At 40.3% G+C, this 17425-nt stretch overlaps 1 protein-coding gene across 1 annotated transcript; it reads right to left on the bottom strand.

The window, feature by feature from the left end:
- Positions 1-1250: 1250 nt before the first annotated feature.
- Positions 1251-16915, bottom strand: inpp5l (inositol polyphosphate-5-phosphatase L). The gene is made up of 15 exons (XM_010789455.1): positions 16501-16915; positions 12356-12397; positions 11924-12024; positions 11336-11423; positions 6643-6706; positions 5955-6058; positions 5665-5717; positions 4235-4354; positions 3584-3668; positions 3398-3493; positions 3243-3317; positions 2838-2911; positions 2507-2618; positions 1459-1527; positions 1251-1376 (listed from the first exon to the last, which is right to left on the bottom strand). The coding sequence occupies exons 1-15, from the start codon at positions 16558-16560 to the stop codon at positions 1335-1337; spliced, it is 1185 nt and encodes a 394-aa protein (XP_010787757.1). The 5' UTR covers positions 16561-16915; the 3' UTR covers positions 1251-1334.
- Between the last annotated feature and the right edge of the window lie 510 nt (positions 16916-17425).

Below are 17425 nucleotides of genomic sequence, written 5' to 3'. Positions count from 1 at the left end.
TGAGGAAAGCTGCACACACAGCTGTAGCTGGTCTACAGGTGCTAATCACCTGGGTCTAAGCTAACACGTTTACACAGATAACAGCTGATCAACAGGTGATGATCACCTGGGTCTAAGCTAACAATCCTAAGCAAAGTTACACAAATAAGAGGCACAACACACTACTTGCACTCTGCTAAGTATTCTACGGATTACAAGGGAGGTAACAGCATAAACACACAAGTAGAGTATCACGACGCTAGAGGCGTCTGTCTCCCAACACAGAGCCTCCAGAATGTTCTTCATTCCCAGCCTTTGTACTCCTCCCCCCGTAGTCGGGACGGCCAATGGCATCAGGGGAACTGCGCAGCTCATGCACACACACACACACACACACACACACACACACACACACACACACACACACACACACACACGAGAATAGTTATGGGACTTTATCCAAATAATGTGGAAATTCTCTTTTCCCTAGATCACAGTGCACGTGAAGGATAAAGTGGGAGGAGATAAAGTAACGTGCTGATTATGATTATAAGACTCTTACTTATTATATAATTATTGTTACTAATTCCAAGTTATTCCCAAATGAAACATTTATTTAAAGCAACTTTCTGTGGAAATGATGCGTACCAATCCCATGTGATCACAAATGATGTTATTCTGAAACTTCTTAATTTATTTGAAATCCAAGATGTAACATTTAATGCACCGTAATGTCTCTCTTTACTGGGTAAACGTAGCCTGAGAAATACAGAGAATTTGTTTCACTGGAATTAACTTGTCTCCCAAACACAAAAGAGAATGCACGCTGGTTGCCGCTTCATTGCATGGACTCATTATTTTGCAGCCTTCTGAAGAGGGATGCTCATGAAAAAGCAGTCCATCCCTAAAATAAATAAATTTAAACGGCAGCAAAACAAAATCATGACCGTAAAAATGCCAATACGCTGTCCGGCACAATGCATGTCTCTCCAGCCGACCATCCAGATGGTAATTAATGAAAAGCGGGCCAGCGATGCACTTAGTGTGTGGCCACAGTGACACTGCAGAGGATTCAATACACATAGATCAGTGAGAGGTGCTGATGGCCTGTGGTCCGACCGCCTGGACACAAAGCAGCGCTCGTGTCCCGCAGGCACTTCATCTTAGTTCATATCCCGACTCCTGTGGGCCAGACTGGGTTACGGCCCTCTGGGGAGCGCAGCGAGATTACTGTGATCGCTCTCACACACTGAATCCCCCCCTCTGGAATCACCACATAGACCTACATACACCTCCACATGCTGTATAGTATAGAAAACACACTCACTGGCACTTACCATTGAGAAGGATCCAAGTCAATGGTCATTCGTCTTCAGCGAGAAGAACAAGAAAACCGGCTACAAGAAGAACACAGCAGAGTTACTCCACATGTAGAACAGAAAAAGTACAATATACTGGAGAAGCTATTTCAACTGTTACCTTATGGTCTCCCATACAGACATTAGGACCCACTGTGTCGTAAACGAGGCTCTTGTCTCCGTCATCTCCCTAAAAACAGGAATGAACTTTTAGTGATAAAGAGAAATAACATGTGACATCAACACTGGAGCTTACATCTGTGACTTAGGGAGAATGAGTAGGATTCGTATGTTGTAGTGGATTAAAACAACTTTACTTCAGATGAAAGTCAACAGCAGAGGTTTTGTTCGTTTGTGGTTCCTCCTGACTATATTTGAGTCCTTTCAGCACTTGGTCAGACATTTCTGATAGCTTCCTCTTGGATGCAAGCTTCCGGTCAAGCAACCAGTATACATTATAATAGAGATTGACTCCATTAAATATTCCAAACTAAGCAAAATAAGAACATGCAGATAGAGTGCATGATCTCTGCAAATACATATAGCACCACACACTTTGAGTGGGTCATAAATGAAACATTTTATAGCCTCTGCGTCGTGAGTCTCCTGACGGTCATTTTCAACCAACTCATAAAGCTAATTTTAGCTTAATTAGCTTGCTAGCTAGCTATTTGCAGGTGATAGTCTGTTGGCGACACTAAATTCAGCCAAATGGTCACAATCGATGGTCACTAGCTAAAAATAAGAGACTTGTTTTTGTCTTTTATTGTCTAAAATACAGGAGTCATCAACATGAAAATGACGATGAGTGCCAAATCTGTCACTGTTATAATTACGTAGCCTGCGTAAAGCTTGACAAACATTGCATCACTAACTAAGAGGCGCAGGGTTTTCGAAGATACGAACATGTCAACGCTTATCTTTTACAATAAATGACATTATTCTTGTAATAAACTCACTAGCCATGTGAGAATATCGGCAGGCCCAGAAGCCACTGTATACGCGAGAACAAAAAACGATTAAAAAGCTTCAATCTTGAATCAAATTGTGTATAATATATAAGCCTTACTTATACCAAGAATATATCCAGTACATGGTGTGGGGTAGCCAGGAGAGCTACAATGCAGAAGGTTAAGAATATCAGCTTTATGATAGTGGCATGTACTGACCCTGTGGATGAATTCCTGGGCAGTGTGTGACAGGAGGATGCGATCACACCAGGCCGGGCAGCGAGTGTTCATGTACCGGGTCGGTTTAGTGTACTCTTCACTGTATGGGTAGCTGGGACACACACACACACACACACACACACACACACACACACACACACACACACACACACACACACACACACACACACACACACACACACACACACACACACACACACACACACACACACACACACACACACACACACACACACACAGTGAATTTAGGGGAATAACAACATATGTTAGAGTTCGTATACTGTACGTCTGCAGCATTTAGCTGGGTTACCTGGGTGGAAACTCGATGTCCTCTTCCCGAATAACATCATGAAAGACTGCGACTTCTTTGTCATACTTCAACAGCTGAGGGACAGAAGCCATTTCTGATTAGCTCTACAGGAACTCTACACCCATTAAAATCAAGTGTGACGTGAGTGAGTAAGACTTAAGTACGTGCGGAAAACCCAGTTTACTGTCAAAGTTATCACACTTCTGTTTAACCCACAGCTAGTGTATTTGCTTTAATGTCATTCTAAGGACTGTGTATCCGCTGATAGGGTCTAATCTAAAATGTGTGAAGACATGTCAGATTGTTGCTAAGCAACGTGAGTAGGTCAGAGTCACAGCATTGTTTGTCTGAGACTGTGGGGCAGCTGACCGGATCAGTGTGGGTCAACGTTGAGAGATTTCTCACCGCTCTGCCGTTGTCCTCCCTGAAAACCGCCTGGTGCAGGTAGGCAAACAGCTTGTCCTCAATGTGGAGCAGCACCTGTGGGTGGAATAAAACTAGGTATAGGAAAGGAAACACAGAAAATAATATTGTTTTCTTGATGAAACTGCATTAATCACCTGGTGGTCGTTGTCCTTTTCTTCGCAGATGATCTTCTCTACTTCGTTACTGCTGTCCTTCTTCACTGTTTGCACATCTGCTGAAGTGGACAGATGCTGCTCACAGAAACACAAAGGAAGAGTTTATGTCAAAAGGCCAAGGTGATGCACTTCCTCATTTCCTTCAGGAGAAATGCTGTCACATACCTGCACCAGAGTAAGTGCATCCAGACGGAAGTTAAAATCTCCAAACAGGAAGAAAGGCAGAGGAGTGTACCGGCTGTCTGATATCCTGGAAGGAAATAGAAGCCAGGAATCACAAAGAGGTTTGGGTAGTTTTCTATAAAAAACCTGACTGTGTGTGTGTGTGTGTGCAATCATTTCAGAACAGTGCATTCAAAGGTCAGAGTTCATGTACATCCCTGAAATATCTTGTTTACATGATGATTTTAGCCAAATCTGTGGGAAAACCCATTCCCTTCATAGAGGGAGTAACAGATAAATAATATACAGTGCAGAAGGAGGCAGAAAACCCACTGGGCTCATTTGAAACCTATACCGAAATCATTTTAAAATGCACAATGATATACGTGTAGAGAACACAGATTATTATACAAAAAATAAAATTCAATTTTGATGGCAGACTTTTAGAACAACACAAAATAAAAACAAATGTAACTAAATGAAAGATAAAAGGAAAGCTGATTGTGAGAAGTGTATTAGTGTGTGTGTTTCTATTTATAAAAGACAAAGCAGTTACAAAGCAGTAAATACAATGTCTTTTCTTTGTCACTTTATTCAGGAAGTATTTTGCCAGGTGGGAAAAGCCATTGCATAATTTGCGCCTGGGTATCCGACCTGTTGATGACATATCTGAGAGCGTTTTTGCGGTTGGCCGAGTAAATGGAGGGACTGGATTTGCAGGCAATGAGGTTGGAGGCATCGTGGAACAGGTGGACATTAACCAGGTCCAGACCTCTGTAAAACACACAGACAGAATAGGATGTTAGGCAGAAAGAGGAAACAGGAAACAATTTGATAACACCTGAGATCTGAAAGGTGTGTGTGCACGGGTGCCACTCATGCGTAGCTCTCTTATCAGTTGCTGCCCTCTTGTTAATGCTGAGTCAACAAACACGTTTTTCTTTTTGTTGAAACGTCCGCTCCTTTTTTTTTTTGGCTGTCACTGCAAAACAATTAATTTGCATCCAACAAAAGAGCTTTGTTGACTTACAGCCTGATCTTGTTGCACACTGATTGTGGCCTGCCTTTGTTTCCCCCCCCCAGGTGACAACTCAGCAGAGCAGATAGAGACTATTGTTCCCAGAGAACACGTGCAGCTGTAGCAGCAGCACGGGGCCATTCATCATGTTCATTTCAGAGCTATATTTAGCTTTTATTTACATAATGGTTTTCAGAACATACACTATACAAATATATGCCTTGCTTCTGTCATTATATAAAATTGTGTTCTGTAAAACGTAGCCTGTGTGGGTTAGTAGCAGGACACCATGCTGCACTGGCTCTGTTTCGATCAAGTGGACAATTACTTTGCCAAACTGAATAAATAATAACAAAATATTTCGTTAATAAATCCACCGGGGACAACACAGGCAGACACAGTTCAAACCCCACTGCAGTCAGCATGTCGTTGTGTCCCTGAGACACTTCCCCCCCAAAGTGCTCCTGTGGGGATTGTCCACAGTATTGAGTATGTAAATCGTTTTGGATAAAAGGGTCTAACAAGTGACATGTAGTGTAATGTAGTGATCGAGGTAATGGGAGACAGTATGAGTTTTAGCCCCTGCTGCAGCTCTGAGATCCTGTATGTGTTCAGATCTCAGTTCAAACTGTGGTTGTACAACCAAACAAACCTTTAAGAAGCTAAAAAGCTCTGGTATTATTGATTCAACTGAAAATGTTGCTCTGAAAAAATGTATTGTAGAAGCAGAGTTTGTACATCTCAAAGTAAGGTGTGAGTTCAGAGGAATCGTTTTGTCAATATCAAAAGTCAGGTAAAGGATTGGCAGTTCTGTTAGCACTCAGGTGGAACATAAAGTGAAACCGAATAGACTTTGTTTTTCCTTTCGTATTTGTGGTTACTGGGAGCTGACTCTTTATTTAACAAAGCAAAGCAAACCTGTAAAGCTTACATGACCGCCAGTTGGCCTCAGGGAAAGCATAACTGGATTTCACAACAGTCAAAAAACACCCAAAAGGGAAATTGATATAAATCCAGGGCAGAGTATGTTTATCTAATCGAGGTGAGATTGGTGCAGGGTACGTACTGGTTGTGTATGATCCAGCGGGTCCTCATGAAGCCCTTCCTCGACCACTTGAACTGCAACAGAGACAAATGAGAGTGAGTCACTAAACAGCAGCGAGCCGTGTCTGTGAAGGGCCAAACTGATAATCATTGATTCTTCCACATAATTTGTCTCATCTCCCTGTCAGAGCGGCAGCCCCAGTAGACTCATCTGTCGTGACATCTCCCTTTGGCCCTCACGTACCCCTCCCCACACACACACACACACACACACACAAATGTAGGCATGCACATTAATGCATACATACTCACATCAGGCCAGAAATTCTTTGGGAATTTTTCTTTCTCCACTGTGCTGACCCCGTCCAGAGAGCCCACGTGCTTGCTCTGTCCCGACACTGCTTTGAAATCCTTAACTGTTAGAGGGGTGACATGTAAAAGAGTGAGAAAACATGCAAACGCCAATCAATAAACTGGTGTTAACCTCATCAGAGCGGCATACGTGATGAGGGGATCTATAAGCGGGCCATTAGACTGTGTTTGGTGGACAACAATCGGATTGGGCCACACAGCGAGTGGCAGCTGCGGGATGTTTATGGTTCTTCCATAAGCTTTTCTGAGGAGCTTTTTCACGCCTAACGTGACTGGACTATGCAGCAGGAAAATAACAGCTCCACTTTAAATGCAGGTTCTTTGCAAATATCTGACCAGGAGGAGTTAGCGATCAAACTGTCGTTAAACACTTGAAATGTCCTGAAACTCCTGATATTAAAAAGATGACCATAATCATTTGAATCATATGCAATATTGCCCTTTATTTTTATTGCTGTTTATTCGAATTAAGAGCCAATTATGAGCCATTACCAAAACATAAGGGAGTGCTTTATGGTGGGAGCTTAAATCATCTTTCTTTCGAGGGGAGAGTAATAGGAATATATCACCAGCTGACGGATAATAGAAGGAGAAAAATCAATGCAAACATCAGACATAAAGTTTTTACCATTAAAATCATACTGTTGGATGTTTTTCAGTGTCTTGTGGATGAAGTACATGCTGCCCAAAGCCTGTGGAGAGAAACACATAAGGAACACAAGTGTAATGAGGTCTGTATGATATGTGAAATGGTTTTAGGTTCATCATAAACTTTAAAAACATGATCAAGTTGTGATAGGAATTTAAGAAATGTATACGGAAATAACATGTTTCATGTCAAACACCTATTGCACAGAACAAAGGAAAACCCCCAAAAGCTACATTTTGAAATATTAAATTCTGCAAACATGCCAATTTAAATACTGCACCGGATAAAACATTTTTTAAAAGTTTTTAAAATGGGACATTTGAGCTCTGTCTGGTCCATTAGCAGCGGCTTCACATCAGCGATCGACAGTAAAACCTCATCATCTAAATCATCATCTGAGCTCAACCTCTGATGATGAATTGAATTGTTCATTTCCCCATCATGTGAGCCTCGTATTGAACCATCCACTGCGACACAGTATATTGTTACTGTCCCAAAGACGCATGAAACTTTAAAGAATAGAGACGTTGAAAGTGAACTGCACAACACGTCCACAAACTGCCCCCCCACTCTCTCATACACACACACTTTAGCACCAAATCATCCTTGACGTGAGGCTGACCGTTTTTAATGTACTAACTGCCTGCTCCACTGATCTGATTAATCACGCCCTGAGAGATCAATAGAGACAGAAAATTAAAACAATTTAAAAGGTATTAAGCAGTAGGCCTGCTGTCTGCCAGCGCTGACTGGGGGCCGAAGAGAAATCAGCGGCTCCGAGGGCTCGGGGCGTGACGGACCGATGTGCAAACCCCCCCCTAAAAAACACCCAGCCAGAGCATGAGAGATCTCTCCCTGAAGAGATCATTTATCTTCGGTGCCAAAGTCCTCCTCATTTAATAAAATGGAAGTGTCTCCGTGATCGGCTCCAGTGAGCGGCAATTAGTGAGCAACTTGTCAAAACTAGGGCTGTTATTTGAACAATCTGATAAGGTTGTTAACTTAAACTGACTGGTATGAGATTATATATTATATCATTTACAAGGAAACAATCCCTTCTCTGTGAGGCATCAGGAGGATACATTTGAGAAACTTGGCAAAAGTGTACGTGATATGATTCCCTTCCTTAGCTTGAAAACGCCTCGGGAAACTCCCTGCTGGATTTTCCTTTTTGCTAATTTAGAAAACCCCGCTTGCCTTGTCTTGATTTTTTTATATGTTATGTTTGTGCTTTGATTGTGTTTAATTATATGCAGAAAATGAAAGAGGAATCACTGTATCCATCAAATTGATGATGACTGTGTGCACAATTTTTATTATACATTCTTTTTACTATAAAACTGTAATATAAATACTTTGGAACTCCAAATACAGATCTTTTTAAAAAGCAGAATATTCAATAAGAAAAAGTTGACACACACACACACACACACACACACACACACACACACACACACACACACACACACACACACCTTCATCAATCAGGTTTGTGCACAGTTTAATAAAAAAATATTGACTTACAAGTGATTTTTTATCAAAACACCATTTGTACTGAATGCATGCAGGTCGGCCCCCTCTGCTGCTGCAGCCCCTCTGAAAGGAGAACCCCCCAAACTCTCTCTCTCAGCCGTATAACTGATGATCCGCAGCCAGGGGGAAACAAATTGAAAATCAATGCAGGTGGCACCGCCGAAATGAGAATGAGGCATTAGGAGGGGTGGGGGGGCTGCAACCCTCTCAGGGCAAACAGTGGAGGGTGCAAACACTCAACGTGGGGAAACTTAGTCCCAGCTGTCTCCCACTCCCCCCTCACTCTTTATTTATCGTGCACAAATGGGCTGGGATCAATAGTTTTAATCTAGAGTTAAATGTATTGACTTTGGCCTGTCCCCCCCCCACACCTGGCCATTGACTTTCTCCTTTTTACTTCACACACCTTCAGTCTACAGATGCAGCCGCTGACCCCTACTGTCAGACGTCCAGTGTGGGGGTATCACATGGGAGGAGTAAGGGTTAATAGTTTAAGAAATACTCAGCCCCTTTTTCAACCAGGGCAGAATTTCAGGCAAACTAATGCTGACAAGGAGAAACTCTGAAAACAGTTTGGTTCCAGAGAGAAGCCTGAGAACTTGCTTGTGCTTTTTGAGGTCACAAAAAGAAGAAGTTTGAAGCAGGAAATGGCTTTCACAACGTCCCAGCATGCACTGCAGCGGACCAGGGTTCACTTAATCCGTGCAGGGAGGGGCAGTCACTTAACAAAACTGTCTTTAAGTGCATCTGTTATGTCTGTGCTCACAGTGTGTAACCACTTCACATTGTTTCAAGCCATATCTTTGAGATGTATTTGCCTCACAGTACAAAGGGCTCTGGTTTGCTCATATCCGAGATGTGCAGTGAGCCTTGATGAAGGAGAGACCCAGACGAGTAAACACAAACACACGTTAACAACAAGGACACATGATTAATGGATATAGATTCATTCATAACCAGGAACCAGAGCATAGGTCTTCACAGAAGGAAACACAACAGGCCTTCCTGTAGTCTAGAAACACCACAAACATTTTCTGGACTCCTTATTGAACATTTCTGCTGTGTGAATACAAATATGAAAAGGTCCCCAAGTTGATTTGGCAACATGGAAATTTTTAAAAAATGAATGCATGTCATCACTGACACGAAAAAAGGTTTGACATGATCTTTATCTTTGATGTGATGCAAAAACAAGGAGGAACCTGTTTACCCACAGACAAAAACAAGCATCATAAAAAAAGTAGGACAAATCTGACCCGATACCGTCGATGACATTTTACCTCGTTCTCTTATCTTCATCGCAAATAGAAAACCTTAGACAGACTTATTAGTTTGATCAATACATCCGAGCATAGTCTTCTCAATACAAACTTGTTGACATAATATCAGTTTTTATTTTCTGTTGTTATGAGCAGACTGAATAGCAATTTAATCTCACTAATTATACTAATACTAATAATTTCCACATCTACTAAAATCCAACTTCTTAGAAAGTAAGGCCATGCACACATTTTATTTGTGGCTAATGAGATGGTATTAGAAGGGATTGCTTTTAATCATTTTGGTCTTAAAGGCTTCCTTTAGGTCAAAGGTCCCCTCTGAAACAAAAACAAAGTGCACTGAGAGGAAAACACTCTGATACGATCTGTACCTGTGACCTCAACTCAGGTTCGATAGGTCCTTACAGCAACTCAAGGCCCTTCAAGATGTGGGCTATTGTTTCACTGATCTGTTTTGTGATGAGATGCAAACAAGGAGGAGCCTGTTTACACTCACACAAAAAAACAAAATGTAGGACGAGTCGGACCTGATCCTTCTGATAATGGAACATTTCCACTATGTAGCTTGTCTTCATCAGCAATGGGAAACAGGATCAAAGCATCCTGTCAAAGCCTTCTCACTTTATACAAAATATCCACTTATGAGTTGTGGTCCGATTTAACTCACTCAATATTAGGCCTGTCGATACATATTGGAATATGACACTAGATATTGTCTTAGATTTTGGATATCATAAGTGCTGTTTTTGGCGGCACCGGGTAGATTTTTGAATCCTCCTGGATCCATCTTTATTTTATTCGTTCAAATCATCATTTTTGTCACTTTGATTGTCTATGTTACACATGATATCTTTAAGACGTCTTTTTGTTCTGAGAGAGGGATCGCACCTCTGTTGCTCTCCATGAAGTTCCTTCTATTTTTCCCGTTAATGATGCGCTTTCTTTGGGAATTGTTTTCCTTGTACGTTACTTGGGTTAAAGTGTTGTATGCTGGTAACGTTGTAAAGCCCCCCCGAGACAATTATTAGTGATATTGGGCTTTTCAAAATAACAAACAAAAATATCCACTTTCGAGTTGTGTTCCGGTTTAAGATTGAGACTTAATCACAAGTCACTCAAATGTATCCTGTTTTGTTCAGCAAAATAATAGATCTAATTACTTTCTCTAATAGTATACAGAATATAATTAATCCATGTTCAAATTCAATCCATCTTGATCAATCTTAAAAGGTCACCTATTATGCAAAAGAGATTCTGAAAGTTTCAGGCAAAAAGATTCTCTCTCTTTCCATTTCTAAAACCTGTCTGAAAATGAGCTGATCAGATTGTGTCCACTTTATGATGTCATAGCGATTGTTTGGCTTGTGTAACCATTAGCCAATCACCAACCAAGGTAACCCCCCCCTCCCCTGATCACCTGAATCTCCTCCTAGAGCACCATTGTGTTCTTTTTAACCAAATATCTCTCAGAGGGGCGTGGGGAGGGGCTCCTTATTTTCATCTAAAGTAACAGACAGAGAATCAGCACTTTGGAAACAGGGCTGAAACAGAGGGGATTATGGGTAATGCTGCAATGATCTGTTTGGTGTTTGGAGCCAAACACTTCAGAGACATGTTTGTATATATCTGAGACCTCTAATATATTGATGAAAAACAGTATAATAGGGGACCTTTAAAGTTCACTTGTTCAATGTTGTATTATGGTAAAATAAATCTCCACCAAACGTGATGACCAGAAATCAGCTGCTGCTTGTCAGAGACAACATAACAGCTGCACAGCGCTAACCAGTAACATGGAGGAGGACTCCATCATGTGGCGGCCCGTATGAACTACTCTGAACAGATTGGGTTTTTCTTACCGTGAAACTGTCTTCTGTTTGGAACTGGTTGTCCACATAGATGCAGACCCTGTCATAGTCTTTCATTTCCTCGCTCGATTCAATGATCCTGGAACAGACCAAGAACAACAGAGGTATCGATTTGGGAAACCTTTTTTCAGTTTTTTAACAGACTAAAAGATAAACTGATAAATGTAGAAATGAATAGGTCAAAAATAATTGGTACTGGCAGCCGTAGAATTCAAACGACTTTCTTCCTTATGGTGGAAAAACATGACAGTTTTCCATCCCAGAGACAAATATTGTAATTTGAACCCCAATACATTTGTCCGACAGCATAAGTTACTTCTCAGAATGTTTCATACCCTCTTCATTTGATGATTATGAAGTACTTTTTTATGAACATGTATGCACAGAAAAAGTATGGGATAGAAACTCCCTCTGGGTTGAACTTTGGGATTTTAGGAACAACAGGAAAGGGACAATCCCAAAAAGCATAATAAGGCCTCTTTAAACACGGTTATGAGTTCAGGACTTCAATTATCTTTGACTGTGTTATATAAGTTTACTTCAGTCAAAGATGTGAATACTAATTCACATTAGTCCTACCAAAAGAAGTTTTCGGCGTGTCCCATGTTGGCCATGTAGTCCTTCCCTCCCACCTCCTGGAAGTGCAGGGCGATGAACTGCGGCTTGTGGCTGTGGATCGTCTGAAACAGAGACACGTGTTAGTCTGCAGCTTTTACATTACAGAGGCATGGAGAGGGAAGGGGTCAACACTGCGGATCACAGGATGAAGTGAACTGTCCTCTAGGGGTCATGTGGAAGTTCAAATCTGGATGTGCTATCAGTGCTAATAAACGTTTCCTGTTGAATAGGTAACTGTTGTGTGTGTGTGTTGTAAACGTAATGATTTCATATTCCACGAACATATCTTTATTTTCAATGTAAAAGACTGTCCATAAAATGTGAGAGACAAATACGAGTGATGGGTGGAAATACTAAATGTTTAAATGCAAGAGCCAGGCTTCCCAAACTTACCTTATACAATTCTCGTAACCATTCATTTTGAATTTCACCAAGCTATAAAACAAAGAGGAAAAACATCAAAAGCGTGAAATCTGTCTTTCAGAAAATGTTTAAAATGAAATATTAAACCTGCTTGTTTTTTTTTGGAAACATCAGTATACAGTAAATGCAATAATTGTGTTTGTCAATCTGAGCAACTCCTTTAACAATACGCACATTTATTTAACATTCTTTAATACATGAACATTTATAAGAGAAGCTTTAACTATTAGCGCTCACTTTGAGCACATACAATGAGGTAGTTCCATTCACACGGGACATAAAGAAACACTAATTGTTTCATTTTAATTGTATTGGCTTCTGGCTTTTAAAGGACATGGGAGCAGATAACAGACAATCAGTTAAAGTGGAATTCAGGAAGTGACATTAAAGGAAACAGACAGAAAATAAAGATTGTGTGGAAATATCATCCTGTGTTTCCAATGGATGTGTTTTCCAGGAAGTAGACAGGTGTAGCTGCATCTGTAGTAATCTGGCAACCGTTCAAACTGCCTCTGGCGGTGAGTTTTATGTTACATGGCAATACTGAGTATATTATTAAACATGAATAAGGACACATGTTACACAATGAGCTCTGTCAAACAGGGAAGGGGCTAACTTGTGAAAGTGAAAGCACAATATTTCCTCCTAGCTTCTGACCCCAGATAATCCTCTATCTTTTCCTGTTTTTGTGGACCATAAGCATTAAATTCAATTGAAAACAAATCCAGTAAAAGTTCAAATAAAAGCTCCAAGAGTTTGCCATAATCATATTTCCTTTCCCACACACCCACTTTTCCAGTATATTGTGTACTACTGCGACGCCAGGCGTATTCATACTGGCTTAGAAATGGCTTTGCATAGAAAACAGATTTGCATGGCAGAGTGGCCGGAGGACTGCAGCTCACGCCATTCTGGTTACTAGTACAGTCTGTATGTTCTAAACACAAACACAACTCTGACCATGAGTCATTCAGCTAGAACTGCAACATATGTTTTAGAGATGATGTCCATACAGCGTTTACGCTCAATATTAGGCCTGTCGATACATATTGGGATATAAGACTAGATATTGTCTTAGATTTTGGATATCATAAGTGCTGTTTTTGGCGGCACCGGGTAGATTTTTGATATCCTCCTGGATCCATCCATCCGTTCACATTATCATTTTTGTCAGTTTGATTGTCTATGTTGTAGTTCTATAGTCTTTTTTTTTTAAATATACACATGTTGTATGCTGGTAACGTTGTAAAGCCCCCTGAGACAATCATTTGTGATATTGTGCTTTAAAAATAACATTAGACTGATTTGATTCTTGGTTTTCAAGGCAGCACAAAAGTAATGTGATGTTATGTTCTGAATTAACCAGACTGTATTAGCTGTGCTATTGTTTACCATCTAGTCAATAAATCCATATGACTGACAATACTTTCATAAATTCTCCTTGTGTAAATATCCTGTGAAAGCATAAATGGTCACCCCTACAATATCAACACAATATCCATAGTGTGTTTTTAGGTCAAACATATTGTCACATTTGATATACTCCATATTGCCCAGACCTAACTGAAGATAAGATTATGTATACAGTAATAAAAGGAGGAGGTAAAAGTGAATAATTTAAAGAACTGAACATCGTAATCCAGCTAAAGATATATATATATATATATATAGTTTGTTTTACTCTCTGTAAAACTAGCACCACTGAGGCAGGCAGCGAGGCTGGGCTCTTTGAATGAGAGAGGTCTTAAGTGAAACCACAGCAACTCTACTCCAAATGAATGAATCCAGCGTAGTGATTTAGTTTATGCTTTGTTAACGAAACATGGCCGAAATGTGTCTTTGGCAATAGAAAATGTTCCAACAACTGATCTCCTGTTACATTATATAACTTGTCTGACACCATTGGTATGTATACAGCGAGATTTTGTTTAAATAACGTCTATTCACTGCAGTTGAGTCTACTCTATACAGTCATTAATCAGGCTCGCAAGGAACAATAGGTTAAATCTCCAGGATACTGCTTTGGTGGGCCATTGAAATGTTGCTGGTAGCACAGAGTAGCAGTAAACCATCTGAGATGTTTTCTAATGGTATGCTCCAGCCAGATCACTAATGGCCTCCACCAATTTTCTTTTTAATGTTCCTTATCTGTCCCATAAAAGTACCAAGGAGTGCTTTCTGTGTTTATGCCACTAAACCTTGAAATTCACTGTCTATGGATATTAGAAATACAAGCACTTTCTATACTTTTTCAGGAAAAAGTATTTCATCTGGCTTTCATTTGGGGTACTGATTACGCCACTGCGTTCTATGTACTGATTATTATTTAAATCTTTTCATAACTGTTTTCGTTAGATATGTTTTATCCATTTATTGCTTTTTGTATTTCTGATTGATTACATTTTATTGTTTTTCTTGATTTTGATTATTGTTATTCCCTTCTTCATCAAACCCTTTGGCTTGCGTGTTTGTATGAAAGGTGCTACATAAATAAATAAATAGTTGTCTGTCCCACTGGCTTAACTCTGACGGGACACACGGCTCCAGTAAAGCAGGGGGATTTATCCTGTGATGTGCTTAAGGTCTTGCTCTTATCCCGAAGGCTTGGTGAACGTTTAGGAGTGTTTATGGAAATATGGGGGCCTAAACCAGTAGAAAAAGCGCAAGTCCTCTGGGGGAGATATTCATCTGTTTACATATCTCCCACAATAGCATCTAACGTGTTTTCATTAGAGACAGATTTGGCAACCGGAAACATGGTCCTGAGCCAAATTTCCATGAGTGTATGAGCCCTCCTCCCTGCAGAGTCCAAAAGTGTTGTCTGGGCTGACAAAGGCCCAAACTGAATCCACCAAGAGTATAGATACACTCGGAAAAGTCGTCTAGATAGGTATAGATACAGTCAAGACTAGGCTATGAAATATAGTTTAAATAAGTATGCAAGATAATAATATAGAAAATATAGTGATAACACTGGAGCCGATGATGTAAAAGCCAAATAGTATGATAAGGAAACTATAAAGTAATTGTTGAGTAACACAGACTCTTCCTGAATGAACGTCATAAGCAGTGATTTTCAACAGCGATTAACTGCACATACAGTAATACAGTTGTAAAGGGCCATGATGAATATGGAGAAGGGTCAACAGAGGACTACATTTTCATATAAATATAGAAGGGGGGGTTTAATAAAAGCGTACTATTTTAGAATATCTGGATAACAACTGCTTTGGGGCACAAACCTAAAACACTGAATGGCATGATCATTTTAGGGATGATTGGGGGTAAAAAAGACCAACTTATGTGAACTCCGATTAGGCCCACATTTTAGGTCCACTGTATCAGCAAAATGACTGGTTGGATTCTGCGTGGGTTAAACTTTTATTTAACCCAAAAATGTCCTTGCCAAGATATGCAGCAGCCACAACGACAAAAAACATGTCTCAGAATTAAGAAATAAATAATGTAAAACATAATTGATTGAGGAATTAGATCAACATGCAAGGTTGTTTTTCATATTATGAAATGTGACCACTGGTTTTGAATTGTTGAACTTGTCATACAGGCGTCAAAATACATGACATTCAGTACAAGAGGCCTTTATAACCCTGAAATTAGGCAATGAGTGTAAACACGTTACATAGGCTTGGTTTCATTTTTTTCCAAGGTCATAGGTCAAACATTAGGTGAATATTGTCATCTGTTTTTCATGGCTTGCCCTGCAGAGTGATCACAGATTGCAATGCAACAGCAACAAGGAGCAGGTCACATGAGGGCTGAAAACATGAAGCGTGAAACTTTCACATCCCACGTTTAATAACCATAGACAACTGTTGTGGCTTTTATTTATGTGACCACAGGGGATATTGAGCACATGTTAGTAACAGCCAGAGAAGATAAACATGGCTGAGTACTTCACAGTGTAGTATAAAACAGGCTATGTATTGGATTAAGCAACAGGTCATTAAACGCGTCATGAAGACCTGTTACATCCTTATACCACCGAAGATGTAAAATGAGACTTAAATGTAAAACTTTACTCCTGTTTCCTCTATCAGCATCAAGTATAATCCTCTGACAGGACTTTAGCGTGTTTTAATTGTTATTATACTTACATTGTCAAAGAGTGAGCCGACATTTGCGGTGACAAGCAGCACATCAGCGTATGTTTCCATGTTACCGAGGCTGCTCCACAAACAGCGAAGAAACTCCGTGTGACGCAGGCCTCACAACACAACTCTGCAGAAGCTTATAAAGGCTTAATGTTTGAGCCCAGAAACCGAGACTACCGCCGCTCAAAGTACATCACTGAAAATACTGAGTCGTTTCTGGTCCAACTTGTTTTGTTATGGCGGTCTGTCGTTTCAAATCGTCATGTGCCGGAAAGGCGCTCATATCCATCGTCGTTGAAGAGCCTGCATGCGTTTATGTCCGCCTCCCCTCGGTTAATTGGACTAGTGGCTTCTTAGCGGATTTAAAGCAGCATGGAGGCGCATCTGCTGCCGCCTTCACAACCCTCAGATAACCGGGCAGAGCAGACAGGCAGCGCTGCTTATTCTCCGGTGCTCCGCCCCTTTATTTTACATATAGTCCATTATAGTCTTCCTATTAGTTTTATAACCCCTTAGATCTGCTTCAAAGTATAAATCCCTCTGAAGATTATCCCATGTTTATTGATTACCATGAAACGTGTGTGTTGGTCTTTATTCCAAATGATCTACTCAACGTAACCAATTGTATCAACATAAACCCCTATTGATATATTCTACAACAACTGATACGATTGTGTAAAATCCAAAATCCCACAATGAGATGCTATAGAAACTTGTGTTCTACTACAATAATGACTTGGTGGATGTAGTAAAATACCCAATTTCAGCCTACAATCAGAGGTGGAGGTATTTAGGTGGTTTACTTAAGTAAAAGTATTAATACCAAAGTGTAGTGCTATACTTTTACAAGTGAAAGTCCTGCATTCAAGGTTCTATTTATAAAAGTATGGTCTCAAAATGTAGTTAGTTAGTATTCACATGCTGCCAA

The sequence above is a fragment of the Notothenia coriiceps genome, unplaced genomic scaffold (genome assembly GCF_000735185.1).
Source record: "Notothenia coriiceps isolate Sejong01 unplaced genomic scaffold, NC01 NC01_scaffold00032848, whole genome shotgun sequence".
Classification (NCBI taxonomy): Eukaryota; Metazoa; Chordata; class Actinopteri; order Perciformes; family Nototheniidae; genus Notothenia; species Notothenia coriiceps.
This window is presented reverse-complemented; position numbering and strand designations above follow the sequence as displayed.

Coding starts and splice junctions, on each gene's coding strand:
- inpp5l (XM_010789455.1), bottom strand. CDS start 16,560: ATGGAAACATACGCTGATGTGCTGCTTGTCACCGCAAATGTCGGCTCA. Junction 6,059..6,642: donor CCAACAGTATGATTTTAATG/GTAAAAACTTTA, acceptor CCCCTCTAACAG/TTAAGGATTTCAAAGCAGTG. Junction 1,377..1,458: donor TCTGTATGGGAGACCATAAG/GTAACAGTTGAA, acceptor TTCTTCTTGTAG/CCGGTTTTCTTGTTCTTCTC.